General features: G+C 41.4%; 1 protein-coding gene and 1 long non-coding RNA gene across 7 annotated transcripts in view; one reads left to right on the forward strand and one right to left on the reverse strand.

Moving 5' to 3' along the window:
- cep350 (centrosomal protein 350) overlaps positions 1 to 22,978 on the forward strand; it is a 113,189-nt gene that overhangs the window by 56,013 nt on the left and 34,198 nt on the right. For all 6 annotated transcript variants that reach the window (XM_062038697.1, XM_062038696.1, XM_062038692.1 and 3 more), the window contains 4 exons: positions 12,231 to 12,958; positions 13,072 to 13,190; positions 19,650 to 20,581; positions 20,673 to 20,814. In XM_062038697.1, coding sequence (XP_061894681.1) covers positions 12,231 to 12,958; positions 13,072 to 13,190; positions 19,650 to 20,581; positions 20,673 to 20,814 — 1,921 coding nt within the window. The remainder of the gene's footprint in view (positions 1 to 12,230; positions 12,959 to 13,071; positions 13,191 to 19,649; positions 20,582 to 20,672; positions 20,815 to 22,978) is intronic.
- LOC133644312 (uncharacterized) lies at positions 3,174 to 5,600 on the reverse strand. The gene is made up of 5 exons (XR_009824753.1): positions 4,980 to 5,600; positions 4,816 to 4,890; positions 4,576 to 4,716; positions 4,302 to 4,372; positions 3,174 to 3,626 (listed from the first exon to the last, which is right to left on the reverse strand). It is a non-coding gene; the product is annotated as an uncharacterized LOC133644312 (long non-coding RNA).

Raw genomic sequence — 22,978 nt, forward strand, 5'->3', positions numbered from 1 at the left:
AAGACAAAAGGTTTTTTTTGTTGGTTTTTTTGCAGTCAAACATGTAAAAATTGGCATGTCCTAAGTGGCTAGCAATGTAGCAGATGGAAGCAATTAATTCTACCTACAAATAACTCAAAAAATGCATTCAAAAACCACCAACAATGCTTCATTTATGTTCCGTAACTTGTATAGTAACCAAGCTGTAGCTACATTGTTATTGTAAGAGCGAACATGGAGGAACTCTTTGTCCAGCAGAGAAACACATCGGCATGCTTCGGTCTTAGCAGTAAAAGCTAGCTGCGGCAAGAGATAAGATAGCACCCGAATTGCGTTTGAGTTTGTTAATGCACAACACAGTGTGAAAGGACACCAATCTGTATTGGCTAAAAAACATGAACACTCATATTACAGTTGAAGTCTTAGCCCACTTTTCATGTTTTGTTTTTACACATCTAGCTCAACAGCATATGCACTTTAGTTGGAATAACACGCATATAATCAATAATTAAGTGACTCACTCGATGGACAGTTGTGCGTTTGGTCCAGCTGGCCGGGAAAGTTTTTTTTACAGTTTATTCTGGGTAAGCACTCAATTTATGTCGAAATAGCATGCCTCCAAGTTCCACATTTACAGCGTCAAAGTCCTGCCGACCTCACTCTCTCGGCTTCCATCTGCTCCAGCATTTCACCCTTCCTTTGTGCTCGCTTCTAGGAGCAGTAGTTCATCCTCTGTATATTTAGCTTCAAAAAGATAACGTTGCGAGTCCTCATTTTTCCAAAAATAGTCATCTTTGTTGTCTGTTACCAAGTCTGCCGTGATTAGAAAACACTTGGGTTTGTTTCCGGAAGTAGGACACTCATTTGTTGCCGGAAGTTGGAAGTGCGCCGCTATGGAAGCGGAAATTAATGTGCTGATAAAATCAGTTCCAGCCATGTTTAAAATTACCAAAATACGGTAAATATTGTTCATATTACATATTGCTATGAATGTAGGGGTTCAAGGGTTTTGAAGTTGTCTTAGAGGGTTTTGAAGGCTAGAATGATTCCAAACGTTTTTTTATCACCTTTAAACTCATTTAAAAAAAAAAAAAAAAAATTCTCTCATAATGACTGTGAGCGATAGGCAAAATTCCACAAAAAAGTGCAATTCCCCTTTAAGGTCACGTCAGGACACGGAGTACTGGGTGGCAATCATTCGATGTTATAGCTGAATTTTAAGCATTTTAAAGCAAAAAAAAAAAAATCAAGCTGTAAATAGTGCAGCCAGTCACTTGTAAATATGCTGGTGATTCAGGGTGAGAGTGTGGGGGATGGGGGAGATCAACTGGATTGCAAAGACCAAATGTTGGCAGCCATGTTCAACATATGCACACGGTCAGCCTCTACCTCTGTCTCATCCAACTGTGTTTGCTCGCAAACATTGTGACCGAAAGGAATTGAGATCGACTGCCTGTTCTGGTTGGATGCACAATGATTTATGCTCTGATTTGATAATGAGGTTCCCCCCACTGCAAGATCATGGACCCTGCGGACTGGCAGGGTAGGGCATTGGCATCCAAGCTTAACTCAACTCAGCACAGCAGTGTTCATGGTTTGGCTAAGATGCTTTGGAATTTTGACCACAGTTTTCTCTTTGGCATGGATTGAAATTGGCGTGGCTACACCCCACACCCCCGTTTGCCCGGCACTTATAGTTTGGTTCAAGTGGTTCAGTTTATTCATCCATCCATTTCCTACCGCTTGTCCCTTTCGGTGTCGCGGGGGGTGCTGGAGCCTATCTCAGCTGCATTCGGGCGGAAGGCTGGGTACATCCTGGACACCACCTCATCGCAGGGCCAAAAAAGATTGAAATTCTTCTGTTAAATTAGAATGTAAATAATGTATGGAATTCCATCCATCCATCCTATCTCAGCTGCATTAATGTAATATAATTCAAGTCCAAAAACATAATAAATCCAGACTTGTTTTTATCCTATATTTAATGATAATAAGAAAAATGGAATATATTCAGAACTATTAACTATGGATTTTATGTATTGTTTAAATTTACCACATATTGTCAAGATGTTTGACACCCCCATTTTAAGATGCCATATATGCTCTAATTGTAGCTGGGATGTTTACTTTAAACCAGTGGTTTTCAACTTAAGTTCAAATAGGTCCCTAATTTAGGGGTGCTCATAACCTCCCTTGATTAGGTTTCAGGCATGTGGAAACTCGGGGAAAATGCAGAAATCCACATTTTTATACATTCATTTTCAATTTAAAATATCACTTCTGCGTTTTTTAAATGAAATTGCAATAAAAACACGGTCTAAACACATTTTATTGAACGCTACCCTCAGCCGCAGGTACTCGCTGTTCCTTTTCCCTAAACACCACAGTAAGTTGCAGGACGGGGAGACGATCAGGAGGATAGAAACAAGCTTGCTAGTTAGCTAATCATCTAGCTCGCTAGCTTGTTGTCGTCTCGGTTTGAAGTTGACCAACTTCTCGATTTATAGCTACATCCTTCGACTGTACAAGTGAAGTGGCATGATTTATGATGTAGAATTACCTTTCACCAAATCAAGAGGTGATGCAGCAGCAGCAACTTATTATGTCAATAGCTGCAGGAGCAAGTTACCTCTCTGATCAATGCACTGCTAAAAGTAGTTACTCGGCGTTAGCGTTTATGATAACAATATCAATAATACTTATTATACTTATTAGGGGTGTAACGGTAAGACACTTCACCCTTGCTCCTGATGGGTGATGGTTAGCGCCTTGCATGGCAGCTCCCTCCATCAGTGTGTGAATGTGTGTGTGAATGGGTGAATGTGGAAATAGTGTCAAAGCGCTTTGAGTACCTTGAAGGTAGAAAAGCGCTATACAAGTATAACCCATTTATCATTTATAATTTACACAAAAATTTTGGTTCGGTAAGTACCTCGGTTTAGAGGTCACGGTTCGGTTCATTTACGGTACAGTAAGAAAACAACAAAATATAAATTTTTTGGTTATTTATTTACCACATTTGTAAACAAAGGCATAACATACATACCCACACAGCAAAAACACTCCGCGGCGGATCCCCCGCGCAGGTATCGCGCTTTCCGGAACGGAACCGCGAAACGGACCAGCATCGGACTCATAAAAACCCTGGCTCATCTGGCCGTTTTGGACCCCTTTATCTTATTTTCAAAATCCCTTCTGTTCTTGCTGTAGGATAAAATAGGAAACTAAAAAATTCACTAAGCCCTACTACAGCAATATAGGCTTACATATGCATTGCCTTGTATTTTTAAACTAACAATATTGTCAATAGGCAGAAACAGAAAATGGTCAATTCACTCTATAAAGTAAATATATATAATATATATTTAAAAAGTAAATATACATATTTAATCTATTAGGCTACAACTTCAAGGAAACGCTGCTCCATGCACAGCTAACATATCAGAAAATGAATAACTGGTGAATGACAAGAAGTCCAATAAAAGGTTGTTTATTTATACATATACATCTCTATTCCTCCTGAGGAGGTGGAAGCGGGACTCGTCTCCTCGTTGCCCGATCCCCCGCCAAGTTGAACCACCTGATGGCGTGTTTGGTGACCTCAGCGTCCGTGGCTGACCTTGTCAACACATTTTTACTCACAGCACCTGTAATCAAACAAGATTACAAGACAGATACGTTTATGTTTATGGTAGGAAGCATCCAAAGCCAAGTATGCTTACACAATACAAAATATGTGATAGGTATTAAGGAGATTACATTTGAAAAAAAAAACATGACTTAAAGTTACTGGAGGTGGTTAAAATAAGGTGCGTAAACTATGAATTTGTGATCAGGGTATAGGTGTGCAAGACATCCAAAATGTTTGAACAATATCGTTATTCGGTTCCTTGATCAGAGTACTTGTTTGGCTCTGTTGGATGACGGCGGCGGGGTTTGGGGGTGGGGGGCATAAATAAATATCCATAACCCAACTTTGGGAGGTTGACATTGTTTTCTTATTATATTTGTACTATCATTCTATGTTTGTATTCGTGTAGGCCAGGGGTGTCCAAAGTGCAGCCCGGGGGCCATTTGCGGCCTGCAGGTCATTTTTTAACGGCCCCAGGGCACATTTTTAAAAAATATGATCGAAATAAATAAAAAACATTAAAAGTGGTATTTACATAGCAAACAGGTGAAATGTAGCAAGAAAATGTAGCAATGTTTACTCTAATCACACAAAGCTGCCATGTAGGCTGTTTCTTTCTTTAAAAAATAATAATGAATCAAAATCAATGTCATTATGAATTATTGACCTATTCAAGGCTTAAGAAGTTTACCTTCGCAATCAGCTGGTCTTGGTTGTGCTTAATAGTTTCCAGCAGGCTAAGGATGTGGATTACCTCAGGCGCTGTTGACAAACAGCAGTATAAAATTAACATGTTTCAGTGTTTATCCTCATTACTCATAATCCTGACAATAGCTATTGACCTCAGTTAATGACAAAAGTTATTGACAAAGTTTGAAGAAAATATGTGATTGCTTGTGAATTTGAATTTTTTCCAAAATTTGTGGCACAGAATGACCATCCGGTATTTGTCAGTTATTGCTCACCAGAGCAGGAAATGTTGTCGGCCATTCTTCCCCCTCGCCATGTTGGCCTGTAGGCCAGGCTGGATCCAGGCTCCTCTGTCTGCCACATGTTGAGGGCTGCTGGTGAGGGGGGTGGAGGGAGTCGAGGAGGGACTGCCGTTCCTAGTGAGGTGGGCATTGTGAGAGAGCCATCAGTTAACCATGACTGGTAATACCCAAGGGGCCTATCTATACACTAATATTTCAGAGATCAGTCCCTACCTTGTGTATCTCTCTACATGTTTAATGCATGTGCTGGTGAAGGCATATGAATGCGTCCTTCCCCATGGTGAGGTGCTAAGGGAGATAAATTGGTATTAAATGGTTGAGATCTGTTAACCATGGTTACTGGATGCTGAGATATTATTTTGGAGATCAGTCTTTACCTAGAAAGTTATCTCCAGTTGAGGAGTCGAGTTGACAAGTACTCATGACTCTTGCTGGCACTCGGCGAGACGGTGGAGCTGGGAGAAGGGATACAAGGAGAGGGGAATATCTTTAGCACTAAGAATGTTAACCATATCTTTAATATTAATGTGGTGGTTTCGTCTACAACGCTAAATATATCCTGTGGTGTACCTCAGGGATCAATATAGGACCTAAATTATTCAATGTCTAGATAAATGACATTTGTAAAGTTACAAAAGATTTAAAGTTAGTATTATTTGCGGATGATACAACAGCGTTTTGTTCAGGAGAGAACACACAGAAGATAATACAAATAATAACAGAAGAAATTAACAAATTAAAAAGATGGTTTGACAAAAACAGACTATCTTTGAATCTCAGTAAAACTAAAATAATGCTATTTGGTAACAGTAGAAAAGAAAGTCAAACACAAATACAAATAGACGGAATAGAAATTGAAAGAGTAAATGAAACCAAATTTCTAGGTATAATGATTGATGATAAATTGAACTGGAAATCTCAAGTAAAAAATATACAACATAAAGTAGCAAGAAACACGTCAATAATGAATAAAGCAAAACATGTTCTAGACAAAAAATCACTTCATATTCTCTACTGTTCACTAGTGTTACATATCTTAGTTATTGTGTAGAAATATGGGGAAATAATTACAAAAGTACACTTCATTCATTAACGGTGTTACAAAAAAGATCAGTTAGAATAATATATAATGTTGGATATAGAGAACACACAAATCCTTTATTTATTGAATCAAAGATACTGAAATTCCACGACATAGTGAATTTGCAAACAGCTAAAATTATAAACAAAGCAAACTATAACCTGCTACCCAAGAATATACAACAATTCTTCTCAAAAAAAGAGGAGAAAAATAATCTTAGAGAGAAATGTAATTTAAAACATTTGTACGCACGTACAACACTTAAGACCTTCAGTATATCAGTATGTGGAATTAAATTATGGAATGCATTAAGCAAAGCAATCAAACAATGTACTATGATCAATTATTTATGCTTACATGTGGAAATAATAATAATAATAGTAAATAAAATAATAATAATAAAAAAAGGTAAATAAAGCATAAAATAGTCTCTAATAAATTAATTAAATAAAAAACAGCATATAAAATATATACATCAGCAAATAACAAAAATATAGATCAAGAAAAAGGATCCTTAATATGTGCAGCAATTTTTCCCACTCACATCACCTCATTTTATATTTTTTTCTACAATTAACTATGCCAAAAAACACATAGACATACCTTTTTTTTGGTAATGGAAACAAAAACAACATGGCGTCACACACAGCTAGTCCACAGTAAACAGGATCTCGAGCTCCACTAAAGAACAAAGAAAGAAATAATACACACTCATATTAATGGCAAAGAACGGCTGTTTCCACTCCGTTAACGTTATGTTGTTGACTAACGCCGTAACGTTAGCGACCTGGGCCTAAACAACACTGACAATAAAGTAATACGCTTTCGTTTCAAGCAGTTGGAAATATGTGGAATATCGTAGCATATAACCTACACACATTCACAGCCTCTAACAAAAGATGGCCTAAGTTAACTGTATTGAACTTTTTACTCACCGGCTTCACACGGGAAACTTTCACATTCTGGAGTCGGGGTCCCCCGGAACACAAAACACAGATAAAAGACAATTTTACAATAGCACGGCGAAAAAATGACCGTCGTTGTGTGGGTTTTTTGACGAATAACACTCTTTTCCACTTTTCTTCGCTCTGGCCTCACCTACCGCGTGCAGCCATTTCGAATTTTCTGTATACGTGACGTCAGACGCACGTCCCCATGCAAAGCATTCTGGGAGGCGGCGCTGGAAATAAAACAGCCTTTTTTTACAGAATATAAAGTTTTACTGCTAGTCCTAATATCAAACAACGTCATTACAATCATACATAAATGATGATGGAAACACAAAGGCTGATCTTTACTGCGAATGTAGCAATAAATCAATAAATCTATACTTACGTTCGTGTTCCAGCAAAGAAAGTCCAGAGATCTTGGCTCATGCGCGTACACGCTAGTAGGCGCGTCCACGTCTGCGGGTGCAGACATTGGTCGGCTAAAGCGCGTAGGCGGAGCCTATAACTCTAGGCGGCGCGCGCCGGTTTGGTTTGTCGCGTCCGCGTATGCGAATCAGACACGAGTCCGCTCAGGATCAGCTGTCTGACCGTACAATTTTCAGAGGCGGAGCTGTATCCTCTAGGCGGAGCCAAAACGAATGTGACAGTAACGCGGGTTGGGCGACTTGAAGGCGGATCCGTATAGCAGTCTTCTGCTGTGTGGGTATACACACAGGGTCCATTGCCAGGGTTAATGTGGTCAACATATATAAAATAAAAACTAAATAAGATAAGGCTCAGAATGGTCTCTTTATCAAAACCTTTCTACATATAAAGTGCTTTTTTTGATTGATTGATTGAGACTTTTATTAGTAGATTGCACAGTACAGTACATATTCCGTACAATTGACCACTAAATGGTAACACCCCAATAAGTTTTTCAACTTGTTTAAGTTGGAGTCCATGTTAATCAACTGCCTCAAGTTGTTGCTCAGATTAAGTAAAATGACAAAACTTTTATTCTACATATAAAAAGTGCAACATTAAACAGTTTCAAGTCAACTCAGCCTCAGATTAATTTTTCTTCCCCCCCCCAGCCTGGCTAACTTGACAGTAAGAGGATATATGGGCTTATTGTTCTTCCACTATAGAAGTGGGTCAAAATCTAGTTTTTAATGCAATATGGACTTATATCTGCTGCTATAAAAACATTTGTTATTGCTTTAGCCCTGTCTGACTCGCCGAGGAGAGGCTGCTTGAATGCTGTGGTGACGCTTCAAATGGGTTAGCATGTGTTATGAGAGTAGCGTATGTGTGTGTGTGGCTCTTTAATATGTGACAGCATGTGAAGTGAGTGTGTGGGCGAGCAAGGTGAGGGAGCGGGAGCGGGAGTGCGGGGAGTGGCTAGTGTTTTGTTGGATTGGCTGTGTGCAAGACCTCAATAAAGCCACAATTTGCAACTAATTGCCGCACTCGTCATTAACCCTGGAGTCCGGAGCTGTGGAGACCCACTGCCGGGTAGAGTGAAGGGTGAAACCTCCGTCCTCCATTGTTGTATCGCGCAGCCAAAGTGTTCCCAAACGGGAGATCTTAACGAGGCAGGAGGGTCTTCCAGCTCTGGCTTTTACATGTTGTCCTAGCCCGGTCGCTGCTAGCATGTGTACTTGTTCGGTACACCTTCGAACCGAACCGAAACCCCTGTACCGAAAGGGTTCAATACATATACACGTACCGTTACACTCCAAATACTTATTAATTATTCAGTTCACAAGATGTAAATGCAGGATTGTTGGCGGTTTTTGAATGTTTTTAGAGTGATTTATTAGCTGCATTTTTAGCCACCTCATACTTGTATATTATGAATGGATTGTTAATGATGGGAAAATGAAAAAATAAAAGTGAAGTTCCCCTTTTAGTTGAGTTCTCTTCCTTTTTTACCAAGGTAGGTGTTGGTAAAAAAATATCCATCCATCCATCCATCTTCTTCAGCTTATCCGAGGTCGGGTAGCGGGGGCAGCAGCCTAAGCAGGGAAGCCCAGACTTTCCTCTCCCCAGCCACTTCGTCCAGCTCCTTCCGGGGGATCCCGAGGCGTTCCCAGGCCAGCCGTGAGACATAGTCTTCCCAACGTGTCCTGGGTCTTCCCCGTGGCCTCCTACCGGTTGGACATGCCCTAAACACCTCCCTAGGGAGGCGTTCGGGTGGCATCCTGACCAGATGCCCGAACCACCTCATCTGGCTCCTCTCTATGTGGAGGAGCAGCGGCTTTACTTTGAGATCCCCCGGATGGCAGAGCTTCTCACCCTATCTCTAAGGGAGAGCCCCGCCACCCGGCGGAGGAAACTCATTTCGGCCGCTTGTACCCGTGATCTTGTCCTTTCGGTCATAACCCAAAGCTCATGACCATAGGTGAGGATGGGAACGTAGATCGACCGGATCGATACAGTGTCCGCATTACTGAAGACGCCGCACAGATCCGCCTGTCGATCTCACGATCCACTCTTCCCTCACTCGTGAACAAGACTCCTAGGTACTTGAACTCCTCCACTTGGGGCAGGGTCTCCTCCCCAACCCGGAGATGGCATTCCACCCTTTTCCGGGCTAGAACCATGGACTCGGACTTGGAGGTGCTGATTCTCATCCCAGTCGCTTCACACTCGGCTGCGAACCGATCCAGTGAGAGCTGAAGATCCTGGCCAGATGAAGCCATCAGGACCACATCATCTGCAAAAAGCAGAGACCTAATCTTGCAACCACCAAACCGGATCCCCTCAACGCCTTGACTGCACCTAGAAATTCTGTCCATAAAAGTTATGAACAGAATCGGTGACAAAGGGCAGCCTTGGCGGAGTCCAACCCTCACTGGAAACGTGTCCGACTTACTGCTAGCAATGCGGACCAAGCTCTGACACTGATCGTACAGGGAGCGGACCGCCACAACCAGACAGTCCGATACCCCATACTCTCTGAGCACTCTCCACAGGACTTCCCGAGGGACACGGTCAAATGCCTTTTCCAAGTCCACAAAGCATATGTAGACTGGTTGGGCAAACTCCCATGCACCCTCAAGGACCCTGCCGAGAGTATAGAGCTGGTCCACAGTTCCACGATCAGGACGAAAACCACACTGTTCCTCCTGAATCCGAGGTTTGACTATCCGGCGTACCCTCCTCTCCAGTACACCCGAATATACCTTACCGGGAAGGCTGAGGAGTGTGATCCCACGATAGTTGGAACACACCCTCCGGTTCCCCTTCTTAAAGAGAGGAACCACCACCACCTCGGTCTGCCAATCCAGAGGTACCGCCCCCGATGTCCACGCGATGCTGCAGAGTATTGTCAACCAAGACAGCCCCACAGCATCCAGAGCCTTAAGGAACTCCGGGCGGATCTCATCCACCCCCGGGGCCCTTCCACCGAGGAGCTTTTTAACTACCTCAGCAACCTCAGCCCCAGAAATGGGAAAGCCCACCACAGATTCCCTAGGCACTGCTTCCTCATAGGAAGACGTGTTGGTGGGATTGAGGAGGTCTTCGAAGTTTTCCCTCCACCGATCCACAACATCCGCAGTCGAGGTCAGCAGAACACCATCCGCACCATACACAGTGTTGATAGTGCACTGCTTCACCTTCCTGAGGCGGCGAATGGTGGGCCAGAATCGCTTCGAAGCCGTCCGGAAGTCGTTTTCCATGGCTTCCCCGAACTCCTCCCATGTCCGAGTTTGTGCCTCTGAAGCCGCACACCGCTTGGCCTGTCGGTACCTGTCCGCTGCCTCCGGAGTCCTATGAGCCAAAAGAACCCGATAGGACTCCTTCAGCTTGACGGCATCCATCACCGCCGGTGTCCACCAACGGGTTCTGGGATTACCGCCACGACAGGCACCAACTACCTTGCGGCCACAGCTCCAATCAGCCGCCTTGACAATAGAGGTGCGGAACATGGTCCACTCGGACTCAATGTCCAGCACCTCCCTCGTGACATGTTCAAAGCTCTTCTGGAGGTGGGAATTGAAACTCTCTCTGACAAGAGACTCTGCCAGACGTTCCCAGCAGACCCTCACAATGCGTTTGGGCCTGCCAGGTCTGTCCGGCATCCTCCCCCACCATCGCAGCCAACTCACCACCAGGTGATGATCGGTAGAAAGCTCCGCCCCTCTCTTCACCCGAGTGTCCAAAACATGACCGCAAATCCGATGACACAACTACAAAGTCGATCATGGAACTGCGGCCTAAGGTGTCCTGGTGCCAAGTGCACATATGGACACCCTTATATTTGAACATGGTGTTTGTTATGCACAATCTGTGACGAGCACAAAAGTCCAATAACAAAACACCACTCTGGTTCAGATCCGGGCGGCCATTCTTCCCAATCACACCTCTCCAGGTTTCACTGTCATTGCCAACATGAGCGTTGAAGTCCCCCAGTAGGACAAGGGAATCACCCGGGGGAGCACTTTCCAGTACTCCCTCGAGTGTATCCTAAAAGGGTGGGTACTCTGAACTGCTGTTTGGTGCATAAGCACAAACAACAGTCAGGACCCGTCCCCCCACCCGAAGGCGGAGGGAGGCTACCCTCTCGTTCACCGGGTTGAACTCCAACGTGCAAGCTTTGAGCCGGGGGGCAACAAAAATTGCTACCCCAGCTCGTCGCCTCTCACTGCGTGCAACGCCAGTGCGGAAGAGAGTCCAGCCCCTCTCGAGAGAACTGGTTCCAGAGCCCTTGCTGTGCGTCGAGGTGAGTCCGACTATATCCAGCCGGAACTTCTCTACCTCGCACACTAGCTCAGGCTCCTTCCCCCCCAGCGAGGTGACGTTCCACGTCCCGAGAGTTAGCTTATGTAGCCGAGGATCAGACCGCTAAGTGCCCAGCCTTCGGCTGCCGCCCAGCTCACAATGCACCCGACCTCTATGGCCCCTCCCATGAGTGGTGAGCCCATTGGAGGGGGTAACATAAATATATACATTTAAATTTTAATACAAAAAACATTGCCATGTTTTATTAGAGCCACTGTCTGTGAACATGAGTAAACAATTTTTGTGCTTCCAGAGGAAATAATCAACAAACATGAGTTCATACATTCTGGTTTGAAATCACTATTTTTATTTTCACTTTTTCATATTACAGAGTGCCATGTTAGTATTTATTATTTTGTCATTGTCCTCTCCAGCCATTGCGGCTGGTGATCATGGCGAGAAAGAGAGAGAGAAGATGTAGTAAGCGGGGATGTATTGTTCTTCTTTCACCTCTTACGCTCACTTCTCTCTGTCCTTCCTCTGTATAAGTCTTACTCGTGAGAGAGACGCGCTACATTCTTTTTTCCTTTCTCTGTAGAACAAAAGCGACCAGCTGCTGACCCCAATGCAACGAGTAAAACCCTCTTGTACCTTATTTATTAGCGATGTACGGTTATGTATTGGCTGTGGTTTGTTTGACTGTGAATTGCTCAGAACGTAGTGGGTGGATTTTGATGAAACTTTGAGCAAATGTTAGAAATGGGATATGGCACAGGGTAAACATTTTGGGGGTTATTTGGCTATTCGGAGATAGAGCCTGGAGGAGGTCTGAACTCTCCAAATGCTTTTGTAGTTACTAATTATTTTGATGTTCTAATGTTTTACAGCTTCCTATCATCGCTCCCACCCAGATCAATGCCTAAAAGCAAAACCCCACCCTCATCCTAGAAAAATAGACAGGACTTACAAGGCATTTCAAGGTCAATCCAAAAGCCATGCCCCATCCACTTCTAGCTCCATGTCTGTTGGTCAACGCAAGTACCCAGCAGCTCATGGCAGAGAACTGTTGTCATCGGACATCGGGGCCATACATAATGACCCTGACCTTGGATGCAAAGCAGTCGAAGAAGAGGAGCGGTCTCTTCACTTATCTGAGAGAAGTAAAGGTAGTCAAAAGGGGAAGGCAAGGTCATTGTCCCAAACAAGGACTCCCCTCTCCTTCTGGGGAACTGAGGCGCCAGCATTTCGCCCTTCAAGAAACTGCCGTAGTGCCAACCCTTCCCCACACCGACCAGAGTCCTCTTATGCGGTTGAAATGAAGGAGAAAAAACGCCACTACGATGCAGATAAAATTCGTCAGTACATTCTCAAGCAGAAAGAGGACAGAAAGAGACAACAAGCAGACCAGAAGAAGTCATTAATAACGGAGACAGAAAAAAGAACCCAGAGGCTCCAGGAGCTCTACAGGAGGCAAAAGGAAATGGCCAAGACAGTGGTCAATCCCACTGAGGCTTTTGTAGTCCCTGTGCCAAAACGATACAGAGACGAAACCTACAACCTTTCAACGGTGGAGGAAGTCACACAGAGTCAGCATTCTGCTCCCTCAAATCAAGTGGTATGTATTTCAGGCTTCAGACTTATTAGTTCCGTCCTCAACTTGCTTATTGCATACTGTATATTGTAGTAAATGAAATGGTTGCTTGACTCATTTGTATCCTTCTACCACAGAGACTAATGTATCAGCCCTCTGGAGAGTCTGATAAAGAGAACAAGAAAATGGAACTACTGCAAAGCCCTTCAAGTAGTGACAGGTCTTTGAATGATCAGCTATCTCCTCCATTAGAACGGTATACAAGTTCATGTCTACTTTACTTCAAATTCCTATACTATTTCTCAATTGTTTTAAGAATCTTAGAGGTCCCGCAATAGTTTTATTGGATATACAGTACATCTATGTTAATGTGTCTATACACCGTATTTTTCGGACCATAGGGCGCACCGGATTAAAAGGCGCACTGCTGATGAGCGGGTCGATTCGGGTCTATTTTCATACAAAAGGCGCACCGGATTATAAGGTGCATTAACGGGGTCATATTATGATTTTTTTCTAAATTTAAAACACTATCTTGTGGTCCACATTACATGTACCGTATTTTTCTGACTATAAATCGCAGTTTTTCTTTTTTCGGGGGTGCGACTTATACTCAGGAGCGACTTATGTGTGAAATTATTAACACATTACCGTAAAATATCAAGTAATATTATTTAGCTCATTCACGTAAGAGACTAGACATATAAGATTTCATCGGATTTAGCGATTAGGAGTGACAGATTGTTTGGTAAACATATAGCATGTTCTATATGTTATAGTTATTTGAATGACTCTTACCATAATATGTTACGTTAACATACCAGGCACGTTCTCAATTGGTTATTTATGCGTCATATAACGTACACTTATTCAGCCTGTTGTTCACTATTTTTTATTTATTTTAAATTGCCTTTCAAATGTCTATTCTTGGTGTTGGGTTTTATCAAATAAATTTTCCCCAAAAATGCGACTTATACTCCAGTGCGACTTATATGTTTTTTTCCTTCTTTATTATGCAATTTCGGCCGGTATACTCCGGAGCGATTTATACTCCAAAAAATACTGTAATGGTGGTTCTTTGGTGAAAGTGTTGCATAGATTATGTTTTACAGACCATTTTCAAGTAGCTTTCTGAGCATCTCTTCAGGATGCGCCGTTTTGTGGGCGGTCTTACCTACGTGGCTCACCTTCGACGGCGTCTTCTCCCCGTCATCTTTGTTGTAGCGGTGTAGCGTGCAAGGACGGGAGTGGAAGAAGTTTCAGAAGATGGAGCTAACTGTTTTAATGACATTCAGACTTTACTTAAATCAATACCGGAGCAGCATCTTCTCATCCATGGCTCAATAATGCAACATTAACGTCGGAATGAAAAACCGTCCAACCGGAAATCTCTAATAACTAAAGTTCTGTGGGTGAATTATGTAAACCCACTACAGATTTAGCGCTTTAATAGCTAGTCTACTGACAGATATAAGTAAGAACTTTATGCTACTTTATATTAGAAATGGCAACAGCGGAAGATGAATGCCACATAAGATAGAGAAAAAGAAAAAGCTTATAACTACTGTGTCGGCACGGACTACAATTGCGGACTCGCACACATTTTCAGGACTTATGCAGATCCCAAATACAGATCAGCAGGTACCAGAAGGTAAGAAAAGTTGGTTTTGCATAATATTGCGAAACAAAAAAACAGATATGTCTGCTAAAAGGTGCAATTTTGCGGTTCTTATACACGCACCATAATAATACTCGTATGTTTAATGCGCCGACAATCCATCAAGCGGTGCGGCTTCATAGCTTACCGAAGTCGTATTAAAAACATTTTGACAGATTTTTGAGCGCTTTGTGTAATGTTCTATATTCTCAATGGAACATTTCAAGTTTTGGTGTTGTTTACTGCCATCTTATTGCACTCTACACATATCACTTATTTATGACTACCATCTACTGGTTGCACTTATCATTACACCATGTACCAAATAAAAATGCTTCGAGGTCGGTAAGCACAACCAGAATTATGCCGTACATTAAGCGCACCAGGTTATAAGGCGCACTGTCGATTTTTGAGAAAATGAAATAATTTTAAGTGCGCCTTATAGTCCGAAAAATATGGTATATCTATCTATCTTTATCCACTTCTCACATGTCCATTTTTAACTTTACACCTGTACATTTTTAATGTTACACCTGTCCAATGCCATATATCAGATACTACAAAAGGACACTGAGAAGTGGAAGGGACACAAATGTTAGTAACACTAGCTTGGCTATTTTCAGGGCAAGCAATCAATCACAACTGGACTGGTTTTTTTTTCTATTAGGACGTTTCACCTCTCATCCAAGCAGGCTTCATCAGGTCATGCTCATAGATTTAGATCGGTCAGATCTAGTGTAAGAGCTGATAAGGCCCAAACAATTTATATTTGCGCATCCCCAGTCAGGAATGGTTTCTCTCTTTTGTGGTGTAAAAAGAGCTGCTCCTGCCATCAATGTGTGAATGTGTGTATGAATGGGTGAATGTGAAAATGGTGTCAAAGTGCATTGAGTACCTAGAAGGTAGAAAAGCGCTACACAAGTATAACCCATTTACCATTCAGATGCAAGTGAGTGATACCTCTGTCATTGCCAACAGCAGTCATTAGAATAAAATTCCCCCTTGTTAACATTAAGGTATTGTGTGGCACGATCACTGTAAAACAACCTCGACTGTCACAAAATCGGTCGTTAAAATGGAATCACCCTCGTTAGCATTCAATTCCATTGTATTAACGGCACAAAGCGGGACCTGAAACCAGAAAAGTGTCAATGTCCTGGTATTTGATAAGAGACTAAAATGATGAGTCTTAGGAATGGTTGAGACTTGAAGGACAGTATAGTAGGTGGGAAATGGGTGGTGCCACCTCCTCTGTTCAGGCTTGTATTTTCAACCTTGTCATAGATGGCTTCCCCTCATTTCTCTTTCGAACAATCCATCGTCCCTGTCCTAAATATTTAGATTGCTGTCCTCAAAAGTAGGATCTTTCTCTTTGAGATGCAAGTAGACCGCTGAGTCTTGACCTAAAGTCTGTGTGTGGTGTGACATTTGCCTGCTTAGTGATTGTTTTGTTTCCCCTATATAAATCAATGCAATCTTCACTGTACTAGGCAGGATTCACCAGATTGTTTTTCTCTGTGTCGGTTGCCCGGTCTTTGGGGTGCACTAGGCGTCCCAGTGTTGTAGAGGCCTTTTCCTTCTTCACTCACTCTATTTGTTTTCCTTCTGGATCCCGATGCAGTTTTTACGAATGACTAGCTGGGGTAACCACATGTTTTGAGGACCTCTCTCAAGGGTTTGTCTTTCTCTTCGGCCTGTAAGCTGGTGGGAACGTTCTTAGCTGTGTGTTGCATGGTTCTGATAACACCCAGTTTGTGCTCCAGTAGGTGGCGTAAGTCAACAAGTAGATCTTGCTTAATACAGTCGTGGTCAAAAGTGTACATACACTTGTAAAGAAGGGCTGACTTGAGTTTCCAATAATTTCTACAACTCTTATTTTTTTGTGATAGAGTGATTGGAGCACATACATTCATGAAATTTGGTTCTTTTATGGATTTATTATGTGTCTACTGAAAATGAGACCAAATCTGCTGGGTCAAAAGTATACATACAGCAATGTTAATATTTGGTTACATGTCCCTTGGCAAGTTTCACTGCAGTAAGGCGCTTTTGGTAGCCATCCACAAGCTTCTGGCAAGCTTCTGGTTGAATTTTTGACCACTCCTCTTGACAAAATTGGTGCACTTCAGCTAAATTTGTTGGTTTTCTGACATGGACTAGTTTCTTCAGCATTGTTCACATGTTCTTAATTTGGTTTAAGTCAGGACTTTGGGAAGCCCATTCTAAAACCTTAATTCTAGCCTGATTTAGCCATTCCTTTACCACTTTTGATGTGTGTTTGGGGCAGAGGTGGGTAGTAACACGCTACATTTACTCCGTTACATCTACTTGAGTAACTTTTGGGATAAATTGTACTTCTAAGAGTAGTTTTAATGCAACATACTTTTACTTTTACTTGAGTATATTTATAGAGAAGAAACGCTACTTTTACTACTCCATTTATCTACATTCAGCTCGCTACTCGCTACTGATTTTTATCGATCTGTTAATGCACGCTTTGTTTGTTTTGGTTTGTCAGACAGACCTTCAAAGTAGGATCTATCGCATGCCTGCGTTTCACCCATCAAATACAGTCACTGGTGACGTTTGACTCCGTTCCACCAATCAGATGCAGTCACTCCGTTCCACCAATCAGATGCAGTCACTCCGTTTCACCAATCACATGCAGTCACTGGTGACGTTTGACTCCGTTTCACCAATCACATGCAGTCACTGGTGACGTTTGACTACGTTTCACCAATCAAACAGAGCCAGGCGGTCACATGATTAACAAGCTTAAGCCTACATGAACTCAACGTCATATTTGAGGAAGCACATGGCGGTAAGTAACGTTAGTAGATATTTTGGCTGTCACCGTAGGCTGCTATGAATCACTGTCAAATGTAAATCGTGTGGGGACATTTATTAACGCACTGCAGCCTCATAGTCACACACACACACACACACATGCATAGAAACACCAATCAGTGTGTTCCCAGGTGCAGCCCACACCTATCCGTTTATGGTTTGCATAAAGGCTAACTTTTTATTTTCCTTTGTAATGTCTGCTTACTGAACCTATGGTGCTGTTAAGTTATTGTGGCTCAATTCGCCTTAATTTTTTTTATGTTATTGTATTATTTTTTTAATATATATTATTGTTTTAGTTGTTTAAGAGATATTCCTGGCTTTGAATTTGATCATTGCTATTTTTATGTTTTTGTGCATTATTTGTTGCCGTCTTCATTAAACGAACAGGTTACTCATCAGTTACTCAGTACTTGAGTAGTTTTTTCACAACATACTTTTTACTTTTACTCAAGTAAATATTTGGGTGACTACTCCTTACTTTTACTTGAGTAATAAATCTCTAAAGTAACAGTACTCTTACTTGAGTACAATTTCTGGCTACTCTACCCACCTCTGGTTTGGGGTCATGGACACCCAACTGCACCCAAGACCCAACCTCTGGGCTGATGATTTTAGGTTGTACTGAAGAATTTGGAGGTATTCCTCCTTTTTCATTGTCCCATTTACTCTCTGTAAAGCACCAGTTCCATTGGCAGCAAAACAGGCCCAGAGCATAATACTACCACCACCTTGCTTGATGGTAGGGATGGTGTTTCTGGGATTAAAGGCCTCACCATTTCTCTTCAAAACATATTGCTGGGTATTGTGGCCAAACAGCTCGATTTTTGTTTCATCTGACCACAGAACTTTCCTCCAGAGGGTCTTATCTTTGTCCATGTGATCATGAGCCTTAAGGTGTCGCTTCTGGAGCAAAGGCTTCCTTCTTGCATGGTAGCCTCTCAGTCCACGCTTGACTGTAGACACTGACACCTGTGTTCCAGCAGCTTCCAATTCATTGCAGACCTGCTTTTTGGTGGTTCTCGGTTGACTCGTGATCATCCTGACCAATTTTCTCTCAGCAGCAGGTGATAGCTTGCTTTTTCTTCCTGCATGCACTTTATACTTACGAACAATTGTCTGCACAGTTGCTCTTGGGACCTTAAGCTGCTTTGAAAGTGCTCCAAGTGACTTTCCTGACTTGGTCAAGTCAATGATTCGTTTTTTCAGATCTGTGCTGAGTTCCTTTGACTTTCCCATTGTCGCGTATGTAACCGAGTCTAATGACTGCATCACATGAGCCCTATTTAAATGGGCTCATAGAAGTCAACAGGTGTCGTCAATCCTAATCACGCACATGAAGTTAAGAGGCCATGCCATGAAGCTAATTTGATTTGAATGTAACTTTTCTACGTCACCAAAATTGATAATGTATGTTGCTGTATGTATATTTTTGACCCAGCAGATTTGGTCACATTTTCAGTACACCCATAATAAATGAATAAAATAACCAAACTTCATGAATGTTTTTTGTGACAAACAAGTATGTGCTCCAATCACTCTATCACAAAAAAATAAGAGTTGTACAAATTATTGAAACCTCAAGACAGCCATGACATTATGTCCTTCAGAAGTGTATGTAAACTTTTGACCACGACTGTATGTGTGGGTTTTTGATAAACCCTAACATTGAGCCCCCTCTCATCTACTATGTGAATGTCACAGTCTTTGACATATTTTCGTGTGAACTAGATGTTTTTGTCCATTGAGTTAATGTGCTCTATTTTTATTTTATTTTGCTTACACAATAACTCCATGCTATCAAGGGGGAATTCCATTTTAATGGCTGCTGTTGGCATGGACAGAGGTGTCGGTCCTTTACATCTGTACAGCTGTTTTTTTACACCACAGTATTGCCTGCGCATGCACCCCTCCTTCTGTTAGCATATCAATTGTTTGGTCTTCAGCACCAGCTCTCAGGTAGATCTGGCCATTCAAAGTCAATGAGCATGAACTGATGAAGCCTGCTTGGATGAGACACTATTATAATATAGTTCAAAATGACCGTTTTACATAAAAGAGGACCTTTTTCATCTGCACAGTAACTAATTATGTGGACAAAATTTATACGGTAATTATTTATTACTTAAATTATTTTGGCTTTTTCTATTCATCTAAACTTTTGTCATGTTTCTAACATCATTTTTGTCATGTTTTTTCCCTTTGTCATAGGAATGATTTGGACGTTGGAGTTAGTCCTAGACTTAATCCAGGCCTTCAGAGCCCCGTTTTTAAATCCCTCTCTGATTCCAGCATTGGTGCACTACAATGTAGCTATGACCCTCTCCTTTTTCGGCCTGTGAGGCTGGAGAACATGGCTGGTGACATCAAGCCCACCCAGAGGCTACACACAGCACCCCCGCCCACCAGTTGTCAGTCAAGGAGGTCCCGTATTGATGCCCTCAAGGCCACAGCCATCTCCCTTTCTAATCGCATAGAGAGTGAGGCCCGGCAGATTGCTCGGGTGGGGATCAACTATGGCGAGGCAACTTCAGTGGATGCGGATATTTTGGCCCCAAGTTTCACTCCTGCTAATTTTAATGAGAGTGACTTGGCAGCTGCACATGGTACATTACAAAATACTGACTTGAAATCAGTGATTCAGAGGCTTTTAGTAAGCACAGATCTTAGCTCATACAATGGCGCCTCCTATCCAGGAGCTGAAAAAATGCACACCTTGCCAGAACAACTACAGCGACTTTCTGCTGATTTAACAGATCACTCCCCTGGCAGTTGCAGACTACAAAGAATGAACCAAGGTATTAGTTTTGAGAGACCAGACAACCTACCACTCAATAAAGGACTTGGAGAAGCGAGGTCGAACAGGGTTGATCTACATGACTCAAGTGGAGGTTCCATCAGTGAGGGCACCATCCTGAGTGAGGAAAGCATATGTAAGGATGAAGCAAGCCCTCCTCAACATTGCAACACTTATCTTGCAAGATCACCGAATTGCTTCAATGACTTTGTCAGTCAAAGAAGGGAAATGCAGAGCCTGACTAACTTCCAGGAGACTGCCAAGGGCTCAGCTCAGCCCTGGGAGGAGTTGAACAAAGGAGACCCTTTCAGTGTTATAAATATTTACCTAAAGAACAAAGGCAAAGGTTAGTTTACTCCTAATTAACACACATGGCACTGTCAGGTGCAAGGATATTACTTGCTTCAATTTAGTGAATGATGTTTTTTCTCCCACAGTAAATGAGAGGAAGTCCTCACCTGCTCGCTCTTTTCATTCTGGAGATTCCCACAGAGAAGCAGCAGTCTATGATGATGACTTTGTGTCATTTCATGACAGTGTTGTTAGCCAACAGTCTCCGAAAAATTCCAGTCCTCACAGGTGATTGAGGTTCATTTGTTTAGGTTTTTAACCACTTGACCATCATATGACAGTCCAGTGTTTTCCACAGATTGCCAATGTACTTGTGGTGGGGGTGAGGCCAGAGCGGTGTCAATATGACATTGTTGTATAATTTGCATAATCAGGGATGATGCATATATTTTCTTTTAAGGTTAAAAAAAGATATACACTACCGTTCAAAAGTTTGGGGTCACCCAAACAATTTTGTGGAATAGCCTTCATTTCTAAGAACAAGAATAGACTGCCGAGTTTCAGATGAAAGTTCTCTTTTTCTGGCCATTTTGAGCGTTTAATTGACCCCACAAATGTGATGCTCCAGAAACTCAATCTGCTCAAAGGAAGGTCAGTTTTGTAGCTTTAAACTGTTTTCAGATGTGTGAACATGATTGCACAAGGGTTTTTTAATCATCAATTAGCCTTCTGAGCCAGTGAGCAAACACATTGTACCATTAGAACACTGGAGTGATAGTTGCTGGAAATGGGCCTCTATACACCTATGTAGATATTGCACCAAAAACCAGACTTTTGCAGCTAGAATAGTCATTTACCACATTAGCAATGTATAGAGTGTATTTCTTTAAAGTTAAGACTAGTTTAAAATGATCTTCATTGAAAAGTACAGTGCTTTTCCTTCAAAAATAAGGACATTTCAATGTGACCCCAAACTTTTGAACGGTAGTGTAAATACAATTCAAAAAATGTATTAGTAATTAGTATTATCATATAGAATTGTTTCTTATTACCGGTATATTGTTTTGATCTTTTTTTCAATTGTTGCTGCCTATTTTATTACTACAATGTTACACAGGCTGCACTTTGTACACGCCTGGTTTAATTACATATCAGTACTATTCTGCCCTCCCTGAATGTTGGAACTTAGTTTGCCAAATAGACAGTCTTTTATGAGATGAAAAACACAATTTGAGGTTGTTTATTGACAGCCTCCATAATGAAGTTACAGTAAAACTAAGCACAAAAAAGAAAGTACATTAATATACATATGAAGTGCACATACGTGTAGGAATCATGTTAAATCAACAACAGTTTGTTATTAACTGAAATAAAACAATTCAATTACACAGGATGAGGGTTGCCTCTAATGCTGCCAGCTTAATAGTAACATACATTAGTGCAGCTCATTGACAGGCTTGCAAAAATTAGCAGGAAAAGCTTTTACAAAGGTTTACCAAATGAGATTGTTGTTAAGTTTATTTGAACATGCAGACAGTTATACAATATGATACATCACATATTTCCATTTTCTCATTACAACATGTAAAAAGTGTAGGAAGAAGCAGAGTTTAACCCTACCCCGTTTCCACTTCGTAGCAACGAAACAAAAGAGACGTAACACAGCAAGTGTATTTCTACACACAGGCATATATTCACCAAACTCTGTAGAAACTAATACTGACCGTTAACTTTGTACTCCTTAATTAGTCTCCTGCAGCACAAGTGCCACTGTGTGTGCATGCTTACTAACTGCAGAAGCCTGTTGCTCAAACTCTTAATTTTAAAACAAATAACATAGTCAATGTTTTGAGGGACATAATTACAGGAGATGGAAGCACATATGTCACCTGTAAGGTGAAGTGTCACTGACTGCATTGCAAAATCTTAAGAAAAAAAAAGAAGAAAAAAAAAAAAAAATATATATATATATATATATATATATATATATATATATATATATATATATATATATATATATATATAGAATAGAATAGAATAGAATAGAAAGTACTTTATTAATCCCTGGGGGAAATTCAGCAAAAAAAAAAATATATATATATATATACCGTATATATACATATACAGTGGGGCAAAAAAGTATTTAGTCAGCCACCCATTGACAATCAATGGGTGGCTGACTAAATACTTTTTTGCCCCACTATATATATATATATATATATATATATATATATATATATATATATATATATAAATATATATATATATATATATATATATATTTTTTTTTTTTTTTTTAATTTAATTTTAATTGTGGCAGCCTTAAATTTTTTTCCACCACATGTAAATGAATGAAACACTGCAGTCATGTTTCAAATAAATAATGATTTTCAGACTTTATTGTTGACCTCTGTTGATTGCTGCAACACATAGTGTAGCAAAGGTATAGCTT

Source organism: Entelurus aequoreus, linkage group LG27, assembly GCF_033978785.1.
Source record: "Entelurus aequoreus isolate RoL-2023_Sb linkage group LG27, RoL_Eaeq_v1.1, whole genome shotgun sequence".
Classification (NCBI taxonomy): domain Eukaryota; kingdom Metazoa; phylum Chordata; class Actinopteri; order Syngnathiformes; family Syngnathidae; genus Entelurus; species Entelurus aequoreus.